The sequence below is a fragment of the Phasianus colchicus genome, chromosome 22, assembly GCF_987193195.1.
Source record: "Phasianus colchicus chromosome 22, bPhaCol1.hap1.1, whole genome shotgun sequence".
NCBI lineage: Eukaryota > Metazoa > Chordata > Aves > Galliformes > Phasianidae > Phasianus > Phasianus colchicus.
In genome coordinates this window covers 1370627-1388048 of record NC_143457.1, presented here as the reverse complement: position 1 = coordinate 1388048, position 17422 = coordinate 1370627, and the positions used below count along the sequence as shown (strand labels likewise).

The following is a 17422-nucleotide window of genomic DNA, read 5'->3' as shown; positions in this document are numbered from 1 at the left end:
GGCAGCGGGAGCAGCGCTGCCATTCCGAGGGGGCCTGAGCCGGTGGTTGCAAGGCCAGCATGGGCTGGGGCTGAGCACAGGTGCAGGCCTGTCAGCACCGACACGGAGATCCTGGCTGAGGGCCCCTGCCCCAGTCCCTGCTTCCCACTTCAGAAGTTCACAGCCCTTTCCCTCGCCACAAGTTTCCCACCTGAGCCCTTCCAGCTCCCACCGCCCGCTCCCACACGCACCCCCTGCACAGCCCTCCCTCGCCCATCCTGCGGCCCCTCTGCCCCACCAGCACACCTTGAGCTGACAGGACAGCCACAGCTCAGCTGCTCTGCACGGTCCCAGTTCCCAGCACAGCCACCCCTGCGTGCTGCAGCAGAGCCCTCGCAGGGGAAGGCCGGGCAGAGCTCCCAGGTGTTGCTGCAGAGATCGAGTCCTGCCCAGCTCTGAAGTTTAGCCACAGTGCAGAAGCTCCAGGAGCAGCAAACTCAGGCAGGCAGGAGCCCAGCTCTGCTCCCCCGAGAGCAGGGAGAGGCTAAGACCAGCAGAGTGAGATTCTCCTGACCACAAAGCCCACTGACACATCCAAACCCACAGCCGCGCATCCCCCCCAGACGCTGCCCCGCGGCACCAGGGCCACCCCACGTCCTACCTTCACTGGTGGTGGCGGACAGGCAGGCAGCCAAAGCGATGACGATGGAGAGCGAGGACGTCAGGTCCCCCTGTGCCCATGCCATGGTCCGGTGGGGCCGCCGGCTGCGGGATGAGGCTGCCGCGGTGGTCTCAACACCTTCGCGATCGAGCGCCCGGAGCTACGGCACACGCCGGCTCATGCAAAGGCACTTTGCGCACATTGCTCGCATCCACACAGGCGAGCGGCTCGGCGGGGAGGGCGCAGCCTGCCTGTCACCGCTCGCAAGCCAATGGGGTGGGTGGGCTCTGCAGCGAGCCCCCCTTCCCGCTCCGCACGCACACGCTGGACCCAGCCGGAGCATCCCGACCACGGGCTCCCGCTCCCCCCCGGCCATCCCCCCTGTCTCTTGATGCTGAGCTCCCTGTGGATCATCCCCCTTTTGCGGCTCTGGTCCGGCTGCTGTGAAAGCCGAACCTCCGGCGCGGTGCTGTGGCCGTGCTGCCTGTCCCAGCCCGGCCCGTGGGATGGATTGCCTGTCAGAGGGACAGAGTTGCTCAGAGGTTTCCCCTCCGGCTGGCAAAACAGGGGGCACAAGCTTGGTCAGGATCAGGCACAAGGGGAGGTGGGATTGTTCTTCAGTTCTGGTGCACCAGGAGGATGAGAACCCATTGCATGTGTTCCCCTCACACATCCAGGGCTGGGGGCACAGCCAAGCCCCTGCTTCTGTGCCACATCAGAACAGAGCCTGGGAGGACACAGACCCCCAGCAGATCTCCCAGCTGGGTGGGCAAAAGGGCCCTACACGAGGTCAGGGCTGCCTGGGCATGAAGCATCTCCCTGCTGCCTGCCGGGCACCCCTCCTGCTTGGGGCTGCTGGCATTGCTGAGACAGGTGAGCGCTTTGCTCAGCATTCAACACTCAGCATCTGCCAGATCCCCTCCAGCTGCCACCACTGCTTCTCCATCCGAGTGCTGAGCAGTCGCTGATACCCGGCTGTAATCACCGCAGTGTTGGCTCCCACCTGTGCCACCAGAGGTGTCCGTATCCGCTCATTCATGGCTGGGCAGAACAATCTGTGATCGTAGCCCTGGCCAAACTCATCCCACCAGGAGCCCCCCATGCCACTGCCAGCAGCCCCCTACCACTGCAGCCTGAGGGGCTCCCAGCCCATCTCACAGCCCGGTGCCAACAATTCCCCATTCACAGCAGCTGAGGATTGTGCCTGCCGGGACACATCCGCAGCACTCATCACCAGGACCTGGGAACGACCTGGCTCATCGGGTCCCTCCGGCTCGTTTTCCCCTCTGGCAGCCTGGGAAAGCCATCCACCCGCAGACAGCACTGGAGAGGTCCTGTCATCAGTGGTATCGCACGGTGGGATCGCTGAGCAGCTCAGGACACGAGCTCTCCTGTCCCCCACTGCCCCCCCAGCCCCAGGTGTCCCAGCAATGTGGGTCCCCGTGGCCTTTGGCCTCGCTGTGATGCAAACTGCCACAGCTGGGCCCCATTACAGAGCATAAAGGGGTTTTGCAGGAGCCAGCATGCCACAAGCCCAGAACTGGGGATTTGGAAGACCTCTCCAAAGCACCACTAGAACTGAGGAGGTGTGTACGCGTGCAGCGATGGTGCAGTGAGGTGCTGAGTCCCAGCAGAGGACCATACAGTGCTCAGAGTGTCCTGAGTACTGCAGCACATGTGTTGTGTGAGTGGGAGCATTTGCACGCTGAGCCTGCATGCATGGGAGCCTGCATTGCTCCCATATATTAAATAATTTCTGCCAATAAATAACATTTTCACCGTTGGTTTTTGTCTTTTTTTTTCTTCCCTTTCAACAGAGCAAAAATAAAAAAATAATAAAAGCAAGAAATAAAATCCAATCCAATACAATACGATACAAAGGGGCATGGAGGAGGTCCTAATTTAATCTGATCCTTGGCTTTGCCTTCCTACAGCTCCCCATGGCCCCACAGCTCCTCATGGACCAACAGCTCCTCGTGGCCCTATAGCTCCTCATAACCCCATGTCTCCTCATGACCCCATGTCTCCTCATGACCCCACAGCTCCTCATGGCCCTACAGTTCCCTCATGGCAGCCTTTCCCTTGATGTCTTTTGAGGATGCCACTGGTGAGGGCCAGCCCTCAGCATCAGCAGTGACGCAGCATGACTGTGGGAGGCCCTTGACCAGCTGAGCAATCAGCCCCCAGTTAATTAAGGTCAGGTCTGTGCAGGCCTGGTATGCCTTTCTTCCTTGTCATGATGCATATAAATATCCTTTAAATTAAAAAAAAATAATAATAATCTTATCATAATTTTTTCTCATTGAAGGAGATGGCTTGGAATTGGAATTGAGACAAACACAAGCCAGAAGCACCGGCTGCAGAAGGGGAGAGTTTAAGAAAGGCCTTTTGGTAATACCCATCGTTCCCTTATCAGTGAGGATATTAAACGTATTGAAATGCTAAGCAGCTCTTTAATGGCTGTCACTGATTTTCATTAAACAAGCAAGGGATGAGCAGGAGGGAAGGGGATGCAGCACTCTTCTCTCTCTAAGAATTTCTGATTGCTGGATATTAATGGCATTACTGTTCTTTTATCCAGGAGCGCTGGGGTTGAGCTTGCCTTCTTGCCTATTTTCCATCTTGCTGAAGTGGAACGAAGTCCTGGCTCCCTAAGGTGGGCACACAGTTGCTGCAGAGCTGGTAGGGACAGGGGCTGTATGCATATTGCTGCAAAGCAACGTCCTCTTGGGCACTTTTGGTGAAGCATCTCCAATTTGGTGAAGCATCTCCAAGCCCTGCCACGTCGGGGCTGCCCAAATGGATGTACCTCCTCGTGCCTCGATGGAGCTCACAGCTCTGACAGCTGCAGGAGGCAGGGGGCAGCCCGCTCCGGATTTCTCTGCAGACAACCCAAACAATTCAAACTTGAGCTTTGCTGTCTGAAAAAGCAGAGATGCAATAGTAGTTAAGCCGGAGCGCTTCAAAAGCACGCCAGGAAACAAAGCCCATTAAGCAGGCGCTAAAATGGCAGGAGAGGCACAAGTACCCCTCGTTGCTCTTGTTACCTCTCCTTTGCTTTGCAGTTTCTAGCCTGTGGCTCCATTCTGCACGGCCACCGAGGTCAAAGGCTTTGCTGTTATAATCGTATGCCTCCAGGAGCTGGGGCTTGAAAGCAGCCAAAAATATCCTAACGCTGCCCGTGGCACTGAGAGTCAGCAGCCACAGAGGAAGACAGGCCAAGATGGGACCAGAGGCTGAAGTCTCACCTCTCTGTGCAGTGTGCGTGGTTTGCACTGCAGACAGAGCGCACTGATAGCTGCCGAAACTGCCAGCTGTATTACAGGCACTTTGTTTCTGCTGGAAGTGGAAATCTCAAAGAGACTTAATTATAGAGCCGGGCAGACACGGGCGTAATCCTTTTGAAAGCCTACAATGAGATGCTCTCCAAAATTAATTTCGAAACTGCAAAATAACCAAACAAAGCTCCATTTGAAACAGGGTGAGTGATGGGTGGAACAATAGGGAGAAACGTGGGAACACCCACAGCCACTTCAGAGCTCAGCCGGGGCTGCCCCTTGGCAAGGAGGGGGCACTGGGCAGGGATGAGCTGACAGTACAACTGCCCACTGCTCCAGGCACCCTGTCTGGCTCACACACCATTTGGAATGCTGGGGATGTGATTTCAGGGAGGTCACCTCTGTCTTCGTTATTTTATTGCCTTCAGAAATTTGGGATCAGGCCACCAACGTGCAAAAGCGGGGCTGGCAATGGTGAAGGATGGCACCAAGCCAAGGTCTTGGTTATTAGGGACATGGCTTCGTGGGCAGTATTGGCAGCAGGTGGATGGTTGGATGGGATGATCACAGAGGTCTTTTCCAGCCTTAATTATTCCATGATTCCACGGTTCTATGATCTTCTTCTCCAGCCAGCACACAGTTTGGAGTTGTGTTCCTTCGCGTGGGATGTTGGATGCAAGACTATTTAGGAAGAACTCTCTCTGCTCTGGCTATAATACGAAGTCATAAATAACCTGATTACCTCGGGTAACCTTGTAGAACTGCAGCCTAATTTCTTCAGACACCTCTCCACCTTATTTCACTGAGATTTAACTCCCTGTGGGACGTGAGGGGTCAGTGAAAAGACCTTTGTTAGTTCAAGGGTCAACAGAAGCTGAACAAACAAATTGCAATTGTGTAAAAAGCTCATATTTAATTAATACTGTCTCAGGAACTAATTAACAGATTCACTTGGAAATTGTCAGGAAAATAATGTATGTTTCAAGGGTAGGTGGCAAAGGGTCAGGGAGAACATGCTGTATATTTCACATGGAGAGAAGAGCTCAAAGCCAGCGATCTGGTGTAGATAAAACCCAGTCTTCACCCCTGAAATGGGGCAGCATTCTAGAAGGGACAACGTGTGACCTCAACATGGTCCTTGTCCTTTGGCAAAGCCAAGGTTGGACCATACAGCATTACTGGGCAGCTCTGTGCCCACCTGAGCTTAGCTGTGCTGACCAACTTCACATTTGGTATCAAGAGCTAGAGGCCAGCCAAGCCTTGCTCTGCCTGCAAGGCAGGACAGACACTGTCTCCTGAATGGGCATCTCAGCCCACCCAGGCACCAGCCCTTGGACCCCTTGTCTTCCCAGCCATCCTTACGATCGATCTGCTCATCCATCTTCGTAACGGGGTGACCCAGGTCTCAACGTGCCCTAAGAGAGGATTTAAGGCATTGAATTTGATATTAAGGATTTCTCATCCCAGTTTAACCACTGACATCTTGGTGAGCAGAGCAGCGGACTCTGTGCCTGTGGTTCCCATCATCTGCCCATCCAGGAGGACATTCCCTAACACCTTTTGTTCCTCTGGTCCCCTGGTTACAGCATTTGTGCCTTGGGACACGGGTGATGCTGCTAGCAGAAACAGGATCTTCTCCAGTCAAAGGCACATTTGGGTCACATCCTCACACAATCAATAATCATTAAGGTTGGAAAAGATCTCTAAGACCACCCAGTCCAACCTCAACCCACCCCCACCATGCTCACTGACCACATCCCTCAGTGCCACATCTCCATGCTCCTTGCACACCTCCAGGATGTTGACTCCATCACCCCCTGGGCAGTCTGTGTCAATGCATCACCACTTTTTTGGAAAAGAAATTGTTCTTCACAACCAAGCTGAACCTCCCCTGGTACAACCTGAGGCCATTCCCTCTCAATCCAACTGCTGTTACCTGGGAGAAGAAGCCAACCCCCTCCCTGACCCCCACCATTGTCTGAAGAAGAGCCTGTTGATGAGATAATTTCTGGCTTGCTTTGAAATATACACCTTTAAAGCAAAGCAAGTTACCTTGGCCTTCAGATTTAAGCACTTGCCTTCTACAGCAGCACTATCCTGCACTCCTTTGAAGAAACCACCTGAGCTAATAACATGATCACCTCCTCCGTTATCCACCCTGCGCATCTGCTGGTGCTTGTGTGCTCCTGCATTTCCTGCCTTCCTCCAGTATGCAGGGCACTGATTCCACTGCTTATCACAGTGCATGCAGCTTCCAGGCGCTGCGTTGGCTTCATTCCTACTTTCAGATCTGCTCTCATCTTTGCCACAGGTCACTCAGGTGGTGTCAAGTGTTTTCAACCGTGTCCATGAAAGCGACATTGCTACTCACCCTTCAAAGTTGTCATTCTGGACAGGGTGACTTCTGCTGCCTTGCAAATTCTAATCGCTCTGCTTGGAGTAAGCTCTGCAACCAGCCCTCCCTGCCTCCATCTCTCTCTCCAGTCTCAGATCAGTCATGAGCTCTTCTGAGATTCCTCTTCCTTTCAGTGCTCCCAGATTAAAACTGTGTCTTTCATATGTTCCATTTTTTATCCCCAGCATCCCAATGTGCGTTGGATTTTTGTCCTGTGAGTCAACTGAAAGCAACCACAGAAATCAAAGCTTCAGAACCAGCCAGTGCCAAAAATAAGAGTGCTGCCTTAGCACCCTCCCTTGTACTGCAACCTGTTGCTCACCCAATCAAGCTGCAGGCATCTCTGTCCACTGTAGGGAAGTAGGACTCAGTGATCCTTATGAGTCCCTTCCAATCTGGGATATTCTGATTCCAAAGGGAACGAGCTCAGAGGATGGCTCAGTAGTGGTGGTCACACCTGAGATTTGCACCCCAACCATAGAGAGAGTGGAGGTTGTTGCCCCCCAGCTTTCCCCAAGCTCTGTTTAATCTCTGCAGTGTATCCAATACCTTGAAAAGGGAAGGTGGGCTGCAGGCTGGCATTGGTGCCAAGGTGCTGCTGAGGATGTGCACTGACGTGGTGAGGTGCTCAGAGGGGAGGTGTAAGGCTCTGACCAGAGAAGTAGAAATCATGTCTCCCTGCAGTGCTGTCTTTAGCAGCAGAGATGCCTGTGACACGTCTGAGCCTGGGGAATTCCAGACCATTTTTTTCTTTGCTCACAACAAAATGCGGCTGCTCCAGAGACTGTTAAATGAAGTGGCTGAAGGTCTGAGTGCACCAGAAATGAGGAAACAGAGCAGAGCACAGGACAGCTTTGGCACACTGGATGGGAGAGCTGGGTCCTCTTCTCTCCTTTATTTGCATGTTTACACCAGCCCTGCTTTCCCTTAAGGAAGCAAGGCGAGTGCATGTCCTGGCCAGGCCACCATTTCTCATGTCCTGAAGAAAGTAATGCCTTTACCCTGTCCACGTGGGGACAGAAAATACTTTTCTCAAAGACTTTGCAACTACTTTATGTGCAGCAGAAGAGAGGAGCTGAGGACAGCCCACATCCAGGGGTGACAGATGTCCTAAAGCCCTAAAGCTCCAGCAGAGCTGATTTCAGCTCAGCATGAAAGCACTGCAGTGGGTGCTGCTGTGCGTGGGGACAGCAAGAGAAAACAAACAGCTTAGACTGAAATCAGAACTGTGATTTGGGATCAGTATGAATATCCCCACGGCTCTGGGATTATCTTCAGTCATAGCAGCCTGTTCCACTTTGGCCTAAATCCGACGACCTTGCCTCGAAGGCAGTTCCCTGCTCTGATGGGCAGGGGGAGCACGGATGAGGTGGGCAGGGAGGAACCCCCATTCTTGGTTTTTCCATGGGCAGACCACGCAGCCCTCTCCTGCAGCCCAGCAATGCAGTGCTGATGCACTGAGGTCTGCGCATCACAGGAGAGGAGGAATCCACAGGCTGCTGCACGGTGCACAGGTGCGTGCCAAGCACTGAACCAAGCTGCAGAGGGATCTGCTGCAGGATTTGGAGCCAGGTTGGAAAAGATCTCGAAGATCATCCGGTCTGCTGACCACCAGTAGTGCCCACAAGGCAGGAGATGCAGGGTGCAGTGTGCTGCAGTGGGGCAGGGGATGCAGGGATGGGGGACGTGGCACGGTGAGCCCACAGCATTGCGTGAGGCCGCTGCAATGCAGCCTGGCCCTGAGCAAACTGCACACAGCTGCTGCGACTGCCGGCCCTCCCGCTGGGCACCAATCTTCATCTCTTTGAAATAGGCATTAAAATACATGAGCCACACTCTCTGGCCAGGGCTCCCAGCACTGGATAATTGCTTCTTAAGTGCTTTCTAAATGCAAACTGCATGTCATTCTTACCACCGCTGCCACCTCCCCTGCACTCAGCCTTTGATCTCCTTCATGTCATGACAATATTGCAATTACCCCGTCAGTGTCCAGACGTGGTGGTGCTCCTGGTTGGAAGGCCACGAAGACCTGAGAGTTGTCCCTGAAGCACGATGGCCAAGGCCCAGCCTGGTGAGAGATCCAGGTGAGCATTCAGGAGCTGAGGGAGAGGATTTGCTGCTGCAGATCTCAGCAAAATGACGGGCACAGACTCCTGTTGTGATGGGACAAGGGGAAATGGTTTCCAACTAAAAGAGGGGAGGTTTAGATAGGACGTAAAGAAGAAGTTTTGTGCAATAAGGGTGGTGAGGCACCGGCACAGGTTGCCTGGAGCAGTGGTGAATCCCCATCCCTGGAGACAACCAAGGTCATGCTGGACAGGCTCTGAGCACTGATGGAGCTGTGGGTGTCCCTGTTCACTGCAGGGAGGTTGGACCAGATGGCCTTTAGAGTCCCTCCCAACTCAAACCATTCTATGACTCCATGATTGTGTCTCTTCTTCCCCAGCCCAAATCTCTGCATGTCCATGAGCTGTGCTGTTCCGTGCTCATGCCTGGGGTCTGTAGCATGGAGCCAGGAGCAGGGTCCCAGTGGGCCATGTGCTGTTGGGAATTGAGGTCCCACTGGAGCAAAGCACCAAGGGGTTGTCAAGAGGTTCCTGAGCTGGCAGCATTCTCATAGAACCGTTCTCAAAGCTCAAACAAGCTGGGGAAGGCAGCCAAGGCAGTCCCGGGAGAGTCCATCCCTGCTCAGGAGCAGCAGCACGTTGGAGCCTCTTTGTTGTCTGCTGACAGTGACGGGTCCTGTGGAGGAGCTGCTGCCAGCACAGAGCTGCTGATGGGAGGCCGGTTCAGGGGCACCAAGGGTACCGTGCAGAGAATCAGTCATTGAATGGGTTGAGTTGGAAGGGACCCTAAAGGCCATCGGGTCCAATGCCCCTTGCAATGAACAGTGAATAATTAACCAGTGCTCAGAGCCCCTCCAGCCTGACCTTGGGTGTCTGCGGGGATGGGGATCCACCACTGATCTGGTCAACCTGTGCCAGTGCCTCACCACTCATTATAAAAAACTACTTCTTTATATCCCATCTAACTCATCCATGTATGCAAAGAACAAGTGCTTTGGAGAAGTTGCATTTCCCCAGAGGACTTTCTGTGGGGATGCAGAGTTCAGCCAGCCTGGTGGAGATATCCAGAAGCACTGAGTTGGGGCAGATGTGGCATTCCTGGGAGCAAAGCCTGGTTGGTAGCTGTGGCGGCTGTGGCTTTGGTTTATTGTAAGTCATTTCTTGGTTTGGGTTCTGCAACAAGCCAGACTAAGCCAATTTAAACCCAGGATGCTGAATTAAACCCTTCCCTGCTTCCAGCCCCACAGTGCTGCCTACACCCTGCTTCCCATCTGCTGCTGATGGTGGTGTTGCACACAACCACATGCACGCTGGTGGCATCATGCTGCTCCTTGCTGTGTCCCACTCTGCCCTGGGGGGGGGGGGAGGGGGGGGAGGGGGAGGTCTCAGGGTCAGAGAGCCATACGGGGGCCATGTTACCCTCCAGCACACCCCCAGGTTGCACAGACATGAGTACAAACCTGCACACACTCACAGTATGAAAGCCATTCTCTGCTCCTTGTCCCCATTCATTTGCAGCCTGCCCTGCCGTGGCCATGGCAGCAGTCTGCATGTGTAGGTGGAAGAGCCACCCATTTTCAATCTGTCCCCTCATCCATCCTGCAGACAAGTAGCTGCCTGCCTGGCAGATAGCACCGGGAGGGCTGCTGCTCCCTGCCAGGGAATGCTAAAGAGCAGCCCCCATATCGATTGGCCCCGTCACTGCTTGAGGGATGGATTCATGGGAAGGGATTCTGGCATTAGCAGTCTGCGCACATGTTGGCCATACCAAAGGCCAACAAGCCCTCCATCCCTAGCAAGGACAGCAGGGTTTGGGGTTGGAGTTGCACTCAGCAATGCCTGCCATACTACAGCAGAACAGAAGGATGGCTGAGGAGGTGGGAGAAGAAGAAGATGATCGTGTAACTGGAGATCCGGGTGAGCTTCGAGGTATTCCATGGCATGAAGGCTATTGGAGGATGGGTGGTGGGTGGATAAATGGATGGGTGGATGGGTGGTGGATGGATGGATGGATGGTGGAGGAGGATGGATGAGGCCACAATGAATTTTTTCATAGGAAACACTGCTGATCTCAAAGCTGTCAGTATGAAATGGCTGGCTTGGACAACACGCCTCTTTGAAAAACAAATATGGATTCATAAGTCTCCACATTTTGAAAGTGACCACTCTGGATGTTGTCAGAAAGCAAAAGTTCAGGATCTCTTCCTTTAGAGCTGGGCTGTGCTTTGACAGAAATGGTTTTAAGCTAAAAGACAGGAGATTTAAAGTCTGATTGTATGACTGACAGATAAGCATTGGTTCCACTTCTGGTACATTTCCCAGTACTCTGAGATGGAAAACTCCCTCACAGTTCCTCATTTTACAGCTTTCTCCCTTTTCTGCTTTTTGCTAGCAAGAGCCCATGGCAGAGGAGGATTTCAAGGGCATAAAACCCCTGGGTGAGGAGAAGCTCTCCAGAAGATGCCTGGAACTGAGGACATCCAACATGAAGACACTCCAATGGGAAGCAACATGGCCCATGATCTCAGTAAGCAGGATCATGAGAGATCATAACGGCACCAATGTCTCTTTGTCACCACTTGAGGAGATGACCAATGCCCCCACGCCATGCAGTCTCCCATTGAGGCTTTAGATGGATTTCCTTCATTTTGAGCTCACCAGTGAGATCTTATCTCAGTAAAAGCAAGCAGATCTAAACATAGCAGCCTCACCTCCCAGCGTGTGCTGCCCATTGGCCATCGTGTCTGCTGGGTCCATGCATGGCACACGCATTCCCATTCCCTCCTTCCACTCCATATCACAACCCCCTGTGATGCACAGGGACACAATGCCCAAACCTTTCTGCTTGCTGATGGAATGCTGATGGAAGGTTCTGTTTCAGGGTCCCCACCCCATCCAAAAACTCAGGTGTTGGACCGAGGCTGGGAGATGCAGTCCAGCACCAGGAGCCAGGCAAGACCATGGGGAAAATGCTTCTGCTGCTGACCCACCCTGAACCTCTCTTGGAGCTGTGTGAGATCCTGAAGGCACGATGCATGACGATGCAGGAGTGTACATGATGCCACTCAAAGTCACACCTCATCAGCTCAGTTATGACTGGAATAGCTCAATCCACTAGCAGCTGGTGTGGAAAAACTGCTGTGCAGAGATTTGGGGCAGGCAGGGGAAACTGGGCGTGCTGGGATGGGTGGTGGGGCTGGGGAGGGCCCTTAGTGGGCAAAGCACTGTGCTCAGCTCCTTGGGGAGGGCAGAATGGTGTCATGCAATGGGGAAGGGAAGGGGAGGGGAGGGAAAAGGGAAAAGGAAAAAGGGAAGGGAGAAGGGAGAAGGGAGAAGGGAGAAGGGAGAAGGGAGATGAATAACAGAGAAGACAGCACTCATCCTCAGGGCCAACATTCCTGGGCAGATACTTGTGTTGGGCTGAACTGGAGCTGGACATCAACCAAGTTTTGTCCATGCTGGGAAATATTCACTAATAGGAGATGCTCATTCATCTCCATTGGTTGGTGCCCCATCCCTGCAGGCACCCAAGGTCAGGCTGGAGGGGCTCTGAGCACTGATGGAGCTGTGGGTGTCCCTGCTCACTGAAGGGGGTTGGACCTGATGGCCTTTAGGGTCCCTTCCAATTCAAACCATTCCATGACTCTATGATGTTCCTATGATTCTATGCTACAATTCTACCTGGGGCCACTGGCCACCACCCCATTGCAGCCAGCCACTGCTCCTTGGCCAAGCTAAGACGGACCTCCCTCATCATCATCAAACCAGCTCCACTAACGAGGCAGCTCCTCGTTAACACAGGCTCGCAATGCGCAACCAGGAGGTTGGCTTGGAGGGCACGGGGACATGAGGACAACCCTGCCTTCCCCCTGAGCATCAGCCCAGCCCCGTTAATGGGAAGCTTTGAAATGACCCTTTCATTGATCCTAATGCAATCAGAGCGTGGTCTTTGTGCGGGAGCAAACTGCCTCTGCTCCCCGGAAAGGCAGCATTGTGCTGTCTCTCGCACTCCCGTATGCTAATACACCAACTCCCTGCAATTTCATTTTCAACAGGGACTAATTTAAAAGAAATGACCGGCCTGCCAGTGGACTTCAAAGATATCTTTTGATGAGTTTTAGCAGCTTCAGCGAAACTCTAATTTGAATTTCAGTGGCCGCCGTGTGATTTTCTCGGTGACAGTTAAGAGAGATGACAGCAGCAGCTCCATCTGTCATTGGAGCCTCTTCTCGTCCCTCTTTTTGGCGATTTGTTACAGAGGGGGGGAAGGAGAGAGGGGAAAAGTTGAAAGTGAGGGCGGTGGGATTTGGGCGCAGGAAGGGAAGGGCTGTGGGGTGGGCAGGGGGAAACGGCAGGTTTGGGGGAAAATAGCCAATCTGGGGCTTGTGCATCAAAATCTGTGTACGGGAAGCTGACCCTGCACATGTGGCTTCAGATCCCTTTTTGGTGGTTCAATGCATTCTGGAGAGGCAATGCAGTATCAGTGCCACAGTCAGCTTGGGGTCGTGGCCAGGAATGGGGCAGCACGTCACCTCAGACCCCACAGTCACAGATCTGAGTGCCAGGGCTGGTGAAGGACAGAGGTCAGGGCACCAGGGGAAGCCAAGCAGTGGGGCCAAGGATGGAATACTTTCACTGGCACGAGGGCTTGTCCCCTTCTTTCAGGGAGCCCAGGTGACAGGAGCTGCCTGGGGCACTGGAGCGGCTGTCAATGCCACCCTAAGTCCATGTGAGCTGATTGGGTCTCTGATGTCCTTTCCAATCTAACCACCCTATGGTTCCGTGATCTTTGAGGTCCCTCCAACCCATATATCTATAGTCCCATAGGTGCCCTGCGTGCATTACATCCTCAAAGAAAATGGCAACGCAAGGGCTGGCGTGAGGAAAACCTGCAAAAAAGGCAAAGGGAGCAGATCCCACCCTCTGCAGGGACTCAAGGCAGGCGGCGGGCTGCGGGTCCCTGCTGTTCCCTTTGTCTCTTGCAGCAAAGAGAGGGGCCGGTTGTCCCTAAGCCCATCTGACAGCGTCACCGGAGCGCTCCCGGAGCCACTCGTCACTCTGAGCCCCGCCATGAAATCGCTCCGACGTTAGGCACTTCCTAATAAAGCTGTCACAGACACCCCATTATCTCCTGGCCCAGCCCCCTGCCCTCTGTTTAACCAGATAATCCGCTTTTTAAAGATACACTTTCCTCCGGTGCCTCAGCCCTATTCACAATGCGGGTGTCTGCAGTCCTCATCCACCCTTTTGTCCCCAGCCCTGGGAAATTCCCCGTTCCCCACTGTGGCTGTGTTCTTTCCACCAGATGGGCTATGGGCTGTGCCGGGGCTGTGTGTTTGGGGTGGAAGGGACCTTAAAGATCGTCCAGCTCCAACCCCCTGCTGGGGGCTGGATGCCCTACAGGGTCTATGGGTCTCTGTGAGCTGCTAGGGTGGCTATGGGGGAGGTCTATTGGTTTCCAGGGGGGTCCTTGAGGGGCTACAGGGCAGCCACAGGGGCCTTGGGGGGGAAATATGGGGGCTATGGGGGACCTGGAGGGATGGGCTTCTAGATGGTCTGCTGCAGGGCTGAGGGGCAGCTACAGAATGGGGTACTGGGGGGGATATGGGGATCCTATGGGGAGATATGCAGTCCCATAGTGGGATTGGAAGGTGCAGATCCCCAGCTGCACCATGGTGCAGTTGTACGGATCTGGGGGGCAACATGGAGGTCAGGGAGCAGTATGGGGGAATAAGGGGCTTTGGGGGGAGGGAAGGGAGTTATCAGGGTCTTGGGGGTGAATACTGTGGACGTATGGGGCAGCTACACTAGTCCTGGGGGGTCTATGGGCAGTTATCGGTGGGTTATGGAAGTCTATAGGAAAGGGCATTATGAGACTCTATAGGTGGCTATGGGAGTCCTAGGGGGTCCTATGGAGTCCTGGTGGGTCCCATAGGTCCCCCCAGTGGGGGGGGCTGGAAGGCACAGATCCTCAGTTGCACCATGGTATGGTTGTACAGAATCAGGGGGCAATATGAGGTCAGGGGGGGCTATGGGGTCTCACAATCAGTAGCAGTCCCACTACCAGCTGCATGCAGGGGAGAAGCAGCCCTTGCTGGGTAACATTCTGCCCCAAAGCTGTCCCACAACTGCCCAGAGCTGTCCCATAATCCACGTACAATGGCCCCATAACTGCCTATGGCTCATGATTAGTAGCAGCTCTATCACCAGCTCCATGAGGGGGAATATCAGCCCATCCTCGGTGTAGGTCTGCTCCATATCTACCCCAGAGCCACCCTATAGTGCCCCCATAACAACCCTATAACAGCCCAATGGGTCTGTAGCCCATGGTCAGCAGCAGTTCCAACTGCTGCAGGTGGGGGAGCATCAGCCCCTCCTAGATGAGGGTCTGCTCCATAGCTGCCCCACAGCTGCCCCTACAACCCTCCTACAGGTGTCCTGTAACTGCCCTAAAACCCAGAAGTTCACCCCCCAGCTCCCTATGGGGTGACAGCAGACATTACAGCTACCCTACAGCTACCCCATAAACAAATTTTGCTTGCCCCAGAAGTATCTTGCAACTGTCCCATAACTGCTCTTATAGCCCCTTACCCCACAGCTCAGACCCCATGGTGCCCACCTCATGGCTTCTATGGGGCAACTATGGGGTGCTATAGGGCAGACTCATATCTTGGAGGAATTACCTTTACCCCAAACAAAGCTGGTTATATGGCCACACTGAGGTCAAGATATGGGGTTATAGATCGTGTGAGGGTCATGCAGGGTCACAGAGTTATGGGGTTATATGAGGTTATGGAGTTACATGGGTTTATGGGGTCAGATGGGGTTATGGGTCACAGTTATAGGGTATTACGGAACGACGGGGTTACATGACATGGCCAGAGGTGACATGGGACCAGAGGTCACAGAGTTATAGGGTGTTCAGGGGGCATCAGTGGGGTTATGGGTCACATGGGATTGTACAGGGTTATAGGGTCATATCAGTTTATGGGTCATGTGATCAGCACCCCACCTTTGGGCTACAGGGACATCCAATCTCCTCTCAGTAATAAATCAATAAAGACACTCCAACACCACCCCACATCCCCCGTTTACCCTAAATTGCTTCCCACATCCCCCCATAATCACCCATGTTGTCATACCCCCCCATCTTCCATCTTCTCCTCCTTGGTGCCTCTTCCTTGGGGATATCCAAACCCACCCAGACATGGGGTGGGCACAGCTCTGGCAAAGGGGAAACAGGAGGGAATAGGGAAAATGGGGTGGGGGGGTTGGGAATACTAGGGATTTGGGGGAGGAAATGGGGGAAACTGGAAGAATAAGGTGAATGGGGATACTGCCAACCCATCCCAACATGCCCACTGCCCACATCATGGAACCACAGAACCATTAAGGTTGGAACAGATACCTGAGATCACCCATTCCAACCCCAACCCATTCCACCATGTTGGCTGACCATGTCATGCCATAGAAGCACAGGATGACGAAGGCTATAGGAGGGTTGGGACAGGCTCAGACCAACAAGGGACAATATTTTGGGATCTGCATTTGGGATTTCAGCAGAATTCACCGCTCTCAAAGTTCACTCCTGTGCCGTCGAATCAAAGCATGCTGCTATAAATCATTAATGCACTCCCGCGTCGCGACGAGGCCAGAACGTTTTAATTGCTGAATAATGAAGCTAATGCTCACAAATCTCAACTGCCTTCTTCTGCAGGAGAGGAGAGCTTGAGACTGGACAGGACCTATGGCTGGGGGGCCACCAGGAGGTTTGTTGCAGTGTTTGTGTGAGCAGCAAAGGATGATCACCTCTGGAGCATGGGACCAAAGAGAAGACCCCGAGCATGCTGGACCAGTATGGCTAATCCTATTCCTCATTGATTTTCCTGAAGGATGCTCAGGGAGAAGCTGGGTGTATGCAGCTGGACTCTCATTATACTAATGCCCCAGCCTGGGTGAGGGCCTCAAATGGATACAGCAATGGTAACACTCTCTCCCTCTCCTCCAGAGCTGAAGTCAAGCCATACCAACCACGCAAAGCCCCAGCCTTGCACCCAAGGCCCCACCAGAAGCATTGTTCCTTCCACATTTGTTTGTTTGGACTTCTAATAAAACCCTGACAGCATCCCATGCTTGGGGGAGTGCAGAATCTCACAACCTACCTTGGCTGTGTGCAAGGACAGCAGCACTGTGTGTGTTTAACAGCCCCACAGAGATGTGGCAGATAGCAGAGGATTATCTGTGTTAGCCAGGGAGAGAGGAGCTGCAGAGGGATCTCACTGCTAACAGAAACCCATCTTGCTGCAAGGGAAACGTCGTGTTGATAAATGGAAGCTCGCGTACGCCGCAGGGATCCCCTGACCTACTCCTGTGTACAGCCAAATCCACTGTGATCTGTAAGCAGGCTGGAAAAAGTTCCCATGTCACCAGACTAAATAACAGCAGCCGGGGGATGCTCTGAGAGCAAACGACGTCGGGTTCAATGTGCAGTGGGTGAATGTGCCAAGGAGAGCAGTGCTGTGGAGTGGTGGCATATGGCCACGGCTTCCGTGGGCAAAAAATAGGCGGATTTGCATGTCAGGGAGAAGCATGGTCATGCCTGACAGCAGGTTGGGCACTGCTAGAGGGGCAGGGATTATCTCTGCAGGCAGCTGGAATCCCACAGCACAGCTCTGCTCACCTGACTGCAGCCAGGAGGAGAGCAAGCTCCGTCTCTTGGAGGACACCTCCATCTCTCACAACAAGCTGAGAGGTGAAGCTCCCATGTACCTGAAAAATAAGAAAAATAACATATTTATTGGCATCTATTTCATGTTCATAAGGGGATGCACACCACACCATCCCACCTGCCCCACCCATTGTTTACAAAGGCTCTGGGAAGCACAGAGAACCCCAGAGCAGGCTTCATGACAAATACTGTGTGACCCATGGGTGCTCTCCAGCCCTGTTCCCTTTCAAAACAGTGATCCAGTGGTGGTACACCATGCCTGCATGCCTCGTAAGTGCTAGCTCAGTTCACCAGGTTTGCCTGAGCCTGATTAGA

At 53.5% G+C, this 17422-nt stretch overlaps 2 protein-coding genes across 24 annotated transcripts in view; both read right to left on the bottom strand.

Annotated features, from left to right (window-relative positions):
- Positions 1-889, bottom strand: part of EPHA8 (EPH receptor A8) — a 39463-nt gene extending 38574 nt beyond the window's left edge. For 2 of the 3 annotated variants that reach the window (XM_090122863.1, XM_090122865.1), the window contains exon 1: positions 641-889. In XM_090122863.1, the coding sequence (XP_089978989.1) occupies positions 641-725 (85 nt within the window). In that variant the 5' untranslated portion in view covers positions 726-889. The remainder of the gene's footprint in view (positions 1-640) is intronic. The other variant, XM_031607959.2, reaches the window with a different exon arrangement.
- A 2206-nt stretch (positions 890-3095) lies between these two features.
- ZBTB40 (zinc finger and BTB domain containing 40) overlaps positions 3096-17422 on the bottom strand; it is a 48847-nt gene continuing 34520 nt past the window's right edge. For 11 of the 21 annotated variants that reach the window (XM_090122789.1, XM_031607982.2, XM_031607980.2 and 8 more), the window contains one exon: positions 9766-17148. The gene's annotated coding sequence lies outside the window, so the exon portion shown is untranslated. Of the gene's footprint in view, positions 3562-3587; positions 6537-8291; positions 8467-9764; positions 17149-17422 lie in introns of those variants that run through there. The other 10 variants (XM_090122797.1, XM_090122806.1, XM_090122798.1 and 7 more) reach the window with 9 other exon arrangements.